This window comes from Gekko japonicus, unplaced genomic scaffold, assembly GCF_001447785.1.
Source record: "Gekko japonicus isolate JY-2015 unplaced genomic scaffold, Gekko_japonicus_V1.1 scaffold2299, whole genome shotgun sequence".
NCBI lineage: Eukaryota > Metazoa > Chordata > Lepidosauria > Squamata > Gekkonidae > Gekko > Gekko japonicus.
Genome location: NW_015170960.1, coordinates 227,993 through 236,069, shown reverse-complemented (window position 1 = coordinate 236,069; position 8,077 = coordinate 227,993). Strand labels below are relative to the sequence as shown.

The window sequence follows — 8,077 nt, the reverse complement described above, 5'->3', positions numbered from 1 at the left end:
CCTAGGCTAAACATACCCAACTCTTTCAGCCTTTCCTCATGAGACTTTGATTCCAACCCTCTCACCATCCTGGTGGCCCTCTTCTGGACACACTCGAGCTTGTCAACGTCAAAACTGGACACAGGACTCCAGGTGAGGCCTGACCACACAGAATAGAGCAGAACCACCACCTCCCGTGATTGGACACAAGGCTTCTGTTGTTGCATCCTAAGATTAATGCATCCTAAGACCTGTTAATGCAGGTCAAGAGACATCAACCACTTTCTAATGGCACATGCAATGTTTCATACACTGTTTGCAGGTAGCAGTAAAGGTGTGCACAGAGGGGGACTGAGACACTGAAACAGTCCAGAATCCAGACAAGTCAAGTAGCCTGTCCATAACAATCATTTGGCTTCAACAAAGCCAGTGCTGGCAACACCCACTGGGTTCAGCTCACCCAAACCTTCTTCCTATTCTACCAATAAAGTAAAAAAAGGTAAAGGTTCCCTTGCTCGAAAGCCAGTTGAGTCCGACTCTAGGGTTGCGGCGCTCATCTCCGTTTCCAAGCCGAAGAGCCAGCGCTGTCCGAAGACGTTTCCGTGGTCATGTGGCCGGCATGACTAGACGCCAAGGCGCATGGAACGCTGTTACCTTCCCACCGAAGCAGTACCTATTTATCTACTTGCAATTCCTTGCTTTCGAACGGCTAGGTTGGCAGGAGCTGGAACTAGAGATGGGAGCTCACTCCGTCATGCGGCACACTCGGGTCTTGAACTGCTGAACTACTGACCTTCCCGCAGTTCAGCGTCTTAACCCCTTGAGCCAAAAAGCAGCAATTTATCTGAGATTTATCTAATCTCAGAGTTGGAAGGGACCACCAAGATCATCTAGACCAACCCCGGGCAACGCAGGAATCGCAACGGTTCAGGAGGGGTGAAGGACACCCTCTGCTTGATCCCCTCTGATTGGATCTGAGCCAAGGAGCCCCAAGTGTGGCAAGAGTCTCTGGAGCTTGGCTTGACCGGTTTTGGCCACTGGTGGCTCTGTGGAACAGCTGCCCAATGACTCCTTCCCTGATAACTTCAAAGGCTGATCCACTCCTGAGTGAGCATACCCCTACCATGTCAGGTATACAGCTCCATGCACACTCAGAAAACATTTTTTTACATCTCTGTGGTTGAAATGAAGCTCGTGAAAACAGTCAATGGGTGAACCCCTCAAATCCCACTGGACTTACACATCCGTGTCGTCCCAGAGGATGCAGGTCTGGTTGGTGGTTCCCTGTTGGGAGAAGAATAGAGAAGAAGAGAATTGAGGCTGAATTGACCGTGGGATTGCTCAAACACCCCCATAGCAATGCTCCCTCTAAGCTGTGGAGTCTGGTGAGCAAAAATTCTACCTTGTGAGCGACTGGGATTAAAGGTGTGAGCCAGCGATTTGGCTCCTGCATAAATTAGTTTGTTCTGGAGCCCCATCCTTCCAGAGCCACGGGAAAAATCGGGGAGCTGGAGGCTAAAAACCTGTGAGCTAGCTCACACTAACTCAGCTTAGAGGGAACACAGGTATGCAACACACACAAACCCAAGGCAGATTCGAGTCCAGCAGCATGTTAGAGACCGACACGGTTTTCAGGAGAAAGGGGCAAGAGTCAAGGAGCACCGTAAAGACTAACAACATTTGTGGCAGGGGAGGAGCGTTCGTGAATCATGGCTCACGTCTTCAGATGCCTTTCCAGGGTATGAGCTTTCCAGAGCCAAAAAACCCGTTTGTCAGATCCAAGACTTCATCTTGGATTTGAGCCTAGTAGCACCTTAGAGACCAACGGGATTTGCAGAGTTGTCTTGTCAGCATTGTCTGTTGAGCAGCAGCTCACTGGGCGAGGGGGGGGAATAAAACCTCTTATTGCTCACCTTCTTCTGGGGACCCCGGCATGGAAAGTACCAGGGGCTGAACCTGGGGTCTCTCCTGCATGCCAAGCATGTGCCCGACTCCACAGCCAAGTCACCTTCTAAGTAAAGAGATTCTCTCACACACACACCAAATACTGATGCAGAGAGGAACTGTGAAGTTCTTTCCGCCCTTTAAAGATTCCTCCTAAAAGTCATCAGTGGACATAGATATGGGTGCATATCTCCCATAGAAAAATAAAGAAAGAAAGAAAGAAAGAAAGAAAGAAAGAAAGAAAGAAAAAAAGAAAGAAAGAAAGAGAGAGAGAGAGAGGGAGGGAGGGAGGGAGGGAGGGAGGGGTGCAGACACAGACAGCCAGGTGTAACCAAAAACTCAAATTCTTGAGCTCTGCCTGGTGCAGTGGTCAGATTAGGATCTGAGAGGCCTAGATTCAAATCCACACCCTGCCATGGCAACTCTGCTGGGTGGCCAGTCACTTTCTCTCAGCCTCACCTACCTCGCAGGGCTATTGTTGTGAGGATAAAATTGAGGCGGGGAGAATGAAATTGTAAGCTGCTTTTAGCCCCATTGGGGAGGGAAACAATGGGGTGTGTATGCAGGCATGACCGTATCAGTCAATCAATATAACATTCATCATTTTGCCTAAATTTCTTCTTGTTTTTTTTTAAAAAACTTTTTTAACCCAGTCTTATTTTAAGAACATCGGAAGAACCCTGCTGGATCAGACTAGTGGGCCATTTAGTCCAGCATTCTGTCTCACACAGTGGCCAGCCGGTTCCTCTGGAGGGCCAACGACAGGGCAGAGAGGCCGAGGCCTTCCCCTGATGTTGTCTCCTGGCTCTGGGATTCAGGGGCTTAGTGCCTCTGAATGTGGAGGTTCCCCTCAGACACTGTGGCTAGCAGCCACTGATAGACGTATCCTCCACGAATCTGTGTAATCCCCTTTTAAAGCTGTTTATTTGTGTGGCCATCACCACATCCTCTGGCAGCAAACCCCACATTTGAATCACTCTCTGGGTAAAGTCGCATTTCATTTTGTCCATCCTGAACCTACTGCCCATCAGCTTCATTGGAGGCCCTCGAGTTCAAGTATTTTGGGGGAGGGAGAAAAAGTTCTCTTGGCCAACTCTCTCCACCCCGAGCATAATTTTATAAACCTCTATCATGTTCCCCCCTTACTGGTCACTTTTCTAAACTGGGAAGTCCCAGACTCTACAGCCTTGCCCCCTCGGGAAGGTGCTCCAACCCCTGTCATCATCTCCGTTGCCCTCCTCTGCACTTCTTCCAGTTCTGCAACATCCTTTTCGAGATACGGTGACCAGCACCGTACCCAGTTTAAGACACATCTAATGCTGCCTCAAGATATTCTGCTTATAAAAAGGGCCAACACTATGCTGGGGATTATTAGGAAGGGAATTGACAACAAACCAGCCAGTGTCATCATGCCCCTGTATAAATCGATGGTGCGACCTCATTTGGAGTACTGTGTACAGTTCTGGTCACCACACCTCAAAAAGGATTTTATAGCCTTGGAAAAAGTGCAGAAAGGGGCAACTAGAGTGATAAAAGGGTTGGAAGACTTTCCCTATGAAAAAAGGTTAAAACGATTGGGGCTCTTTCGCTTGGAGAAACGACGGCTCAGGGGTGACATGATCGAGGTCTATAAGTTTATGCATAGGATAGAAGGTCCTTTTCTTCCTTTCTCACAATACAAGAATGCGTGGGCACTCCATGAAATTGCTGAGCAGTTGGGTTAGAACGGATAAAAGGAAGGACTTCTTCACCCAAAGAGTGATGAACACATGGAATTCACTTCCACAGGAGGTGGTGGCAGCTACAAGCATGGATGGCTTCAAGAGGGAATAAGATAAGCATATGGAGCAGAAGTCCTCGATGGGCCATTGGCCTGATCCAACATTGGCTTCTCTTATGCTCTTATGTTCTCGGCCCATTTTCACTGCTGGGTTCAGGGGCTGTAGATGGGGGGGGGCGTTGTGTGGGACTGAAGTTTCCTCCCCCTTCACGCACAGCAGACACTTACATTGTACAAATGGGAGAATTCGACCTCCAGTGGAGTGAGGAGAGACTGGGGTGCCGGCTTCACGGTCACAGAGAGGACTCTGGAATTTAGGACGGTGGTGTTCCTAAGGCAAAGGAGAAAAGAAGGGCATGTGAAAGGGAAGAGAGAAGGAGAAGAGACTGGATTTACACCCCGTCCTTCCCTACCCAAAGGAGTCTCAGAGCGGCTTACAAACTCCTCTCCCTTCCCCTCCCCACAACAGACACCCTGTGAGGCAGGTGGGGCTGAGAGAGCTCTTGACAGAAACTGCTCTTTTTCAAGGACAGCTCTTGTCAGAACTATGGCTTGCCCAAGGTCATCCAGCCAGGTGCAAGTGGAGGAGTGGGGAATCAAACCCGGTTCTCCCAGATTAGTGTCCACGCACTTCACCACAACACCAAACTGGAGGGTGGAGAGGGAGACCCAAGGTCGAGATCAGGAGGGGGAAATGTCCAAGCTTCAACTGGGCTACAGCTGGTGGCTCCCAGTGTCTCACTGGGCATGACCAAGGCAGATGCATGCTGGGAACGCCATGTCTAAATAGGGTTGCAAGCCTCCGGGTTGGACTCCCGTAATTACAAGTGGTCTCCAGACCATGGAGATAAGTTCCCCAGGAGAAAATGACAGCTTTGGAGGGTGATCTCTACGACATTATACTGCACTGGATTCCTTCTCCTCCTGAAATCATGTTCCCCCTCGACTCAACCCTCAAAACTCCAGGAATTTCCTAATCAGGAGGAGGAGGAGGAGATTGCCTTTATACCCCGCCCTTCACTACGCGAAGGAGTCTTAGGTCTTTTCCACACTAGACCCTAAATCCTGGTTCAACCCTGTCCCCGAAACTTACATTCTACACTACACTCGAGTTCCGCCCTGTTATCTCAGGGTATTTCTTGCTTCCACATTACATTGATGTCACCCCAGTTTCACCCCACACTTGTCCCGGGATAAACGGATGCTGTTATAACCAGGGATAAATGCAAAGTATTGTGTTGCGAGTGGAACTCTGATAAAACCAGGGATGAGATCCAAGTGCGGAAAGGACCTTAGATTGGCTTACAATCTCCTTTCCCTCCCCCTCCCCCCAAACGACCCCTGTGAGGGAGGTGGGGCTGAGAGAGCTCTTTCGAGGACTGCTCTTGAGAGAACAGCTCTGAGAGAACTTGCGGCTGACCCAAGGTCACACCAGCAACTGCATGTGGAGGAGCGGGGAATCAAACCCGGTTCTCCCAGATTAGAGTCCGCCCTCTTAACTGCTACACTGAATTGGTTTAAATATATATATATATATCTGGGAGCTATGGAAATGACTGTCTGTGCACATCTGGTTCAGACCGCAGCCTCTTGACCAAGTCTCCATCTCTAATGTGCTACCAGTTAAAAGTGACATGTGAACACGGCCTTCGTGAGTTCATGGCTGGGTTGACCCCCAAACTAGCCCTCGACATTTAAAAAAGATGGTGAATTTGTCAGTTGACTGCATGCAATTCCACCCTGCATGTACAACCACTAGAACCGCCTTTCCAACATAATCCCCCAATGGGCGATATCGGAACGCATAGCTTCCCCCCCCCTTCCCTAACCCATCTGCAGTCTCCAGCCCGGCCCTCTGCCTCCCTCAGTCTGCAGGTGCTTAAAATGATAACCAACCAGCCGGGGAAGAAGGCCCAGCTTTTTCCGGAAACGTTCTCACGCTAATCAGTGCGGAACGGATTTGGAAGGTGCCGGAGGGAAGCTTAATTTACTGCTTCGCTACAGGCCGGACTCAGAGGGAGGAGGAGAGGCAGGGGAAAGTAAGACGTCGGGAAGAAACCTCTTTGTTATCAGTGCAGAAGAGCTTGGCTTTACCAGCCATGAAGTGGCCCAGACAAAAGGCGGCATGTGCCGCAGGACTGCTGACTATCTCTGCTCGGCACCCCTCCCAAAGCTTTGGAGTATGGCCAGAAACCCCCCGGGCGAGTGAATGGTGGCGGTCCCACTGGGTTCTGCAACACTTGAGCTTCCAGTTCCACAAACATCTGTGCCTCCCTGCAAGCACATCTGGGACACTCGTCTGTACGTGGTTCTAAATCTCTGCTTTCCCTCCCACGTGCCGCATGCTTATCGGCAGTTGTGCATTATGCCCCGCACTCGGGGTGCAGGGAGCGATCGTGCTGCCTGCCACATGTGCAGCCAGATTTGTTGAGCATGGGCAGGACTTGGGAGCGCTCCGCGTCCTTTCTGATAGAACCTTCTGCTCTACAGGCTGGGTCTTGCTTTCACCTCTGCAGCATAGTCACCAGTGTTCCCTCTAAGCTGAGTTAGTGTGAGCTAGGCTCACAGTTTTTTGGCCTCTGGCGCACACATTTTTGTCTCAGCTCAGGAAGGAGGGCTGGCTCAAGAGCAGACTAACTTATGCAGGAGCCAAATCGCTCACTCACGACTTTAATGCCAGGAGCTCACAGAGTAGATTTTTTGCTCGCAGGATGCCACAGCTTAGAGGGAGCATTGACGGTCAAATACCTGTCTCTTGGGATGCTGGGCCTTCTAGTCTGTTTCTGAAATAGTCCCCTCTCCTTTTTTTCCCAGCCTGTGCTTCTGTCCTCTGAGTATACTCATTTATTTATTTATTTTCTCAAATTTTTACACACACACACCCAGCAGAGGCCAGCTCAGGGTGGCTTGCATAATATCGGCATACATATGCAACTGAAACAATTAAAATGTTCAAACCAAGCTAAAACTAATTAACAATCACATAATAAGTGCTAGTTTGTGGTTGTTTTAACTGAGTCAACGATGGCTGCTATATAAGTTCTTTCTTCCTATAACTGGCTCCTAGATCTATTTCGGGCACCTTCCAGGCGGTTGGCACAGGCTGGTGTTATAAATTCCGGAAACAACAGGGCTTCCGAAATACAAACATAGAAACCACAGAGCTGGAAGGTACACAGAGGGTCATCTAGTCTAACCCCCTGCACAATGCAGGGGATTCACGGCTACCCCCCCCCACTCCCCCCAGTGACTCCTGCTCTGTGCCCAGAGGAAGGAAAGAAACCTCCAAGTTTGCTAGGCCAGTCTGGCATGGAGAAAAATTCCTCCCTGACCCTAAAGTGGTGATCGACATTTCCCTGGGTGTGTAAGAAAGGGCCAGAAGAGTTGAGCACTGGCTCATCCCTTCCTGCCCCTCCCTCTCACGATCCGCCTAAATTCATAGTCCTCCATGCCACTGAGAGGCAGTGTGGTGTAGTGGACAGAGCGGTGCCTAGGCCCCTGGGTGACCCAAATTCAAATCCTACCATGGAAGCTCAGTGCGTGACCTTGGGCCCGTTGCAGACTCTGGGCCCGGCCTACCTCACAGGATTGTCGTTGTAGTGAGAAAAATGAAGGGGGGGAGGATAATTTTCTAAGCCACTTTGAGCCCCAACTGTGGGGAGAAAAGCAGGACAGAAATCAATAGATACAAACAAAATGCTTGGCCAAGTGGGCTTTGAAACCATGGGGTGCCACACTCCATTGGTTACTGGAATGCACTGGGACTCTTAGATGTTGTGGGGAGGGGGCATGGCTCAGTGGCAGACCCTCTGCTTGGCATGCAGAAGGTCCCGGGTTCAATCCCCGGCATCTCCAGTTGAAAAGGACCAGGCAGCAGGTGATGGGAAAGACCTCCACCTGAGCTATAAAGAGGGGCTGTGGCTCAGTGGTAGAGCATCTGCTTGGCATGCAGACGGTCCCGGGTTCAATCCCCAGCATCTCTAGTTGAAAAGGACCAGGCAGTAGGGTGAAGGGAAAGACCTCTGCTTGAGATTCTGGAGAGCTGTAAAGAGGGGCTGTGGCTCAGTGGTAGAGCATCTACTTGGCATGCAGACTGTCCCTGGTTCGATCCCCGGCATCTCCAGTTCAAATGACCAGGCAGTAGGTGGTGAGAAAGACCTCCGCCCGAACCCCCAGAGAGCCGCTGCCAGTCTGAGTAGACAATACAGATGAAGCTGCCCTATGTTGAATCAGACCATCATTGCACCAAAGTCAGAATTGCCTACTCAGCCTGGCAGCTGCTCTCCAGGGTCTCAGGCGGAGGTCTTTCACATCACTACTGACTGGTCCTTTTAACTGGAGATACTGAGGATTGAACCTGGGACCTTCTGCACG

General features: G+C 50.3%; 1 protein-coding gene across 1 annotated transcript in view; it reads right to left on the bottom strand.

Annotated features, from left to right (window-relative positions):
- Positions 1-1,215: 1,215 nt before the first annotated feature.
- Positions 1,216-8,077, bottom strand: part of ADGRB1 (adhesion G protein-coupled receptor B1) — a 184,770-nt gene continuing 177,908 nt past the window's right edge. The window contains exons 18-19 of the mRNA XM_015418928.1: positions 3,932-4,034; positions 1,216-1,263 (exon numbers count right to left, since the gene is read on the bottom strand). Coding sequence (XP_015274414.1) covers positions 1,216-1,263; positions 3,932-4,034 — 151 coding nt within the window. The remainder of the gene's footprint in view (positions 1,264-3,931; positions 4,035-8,077) is intronic.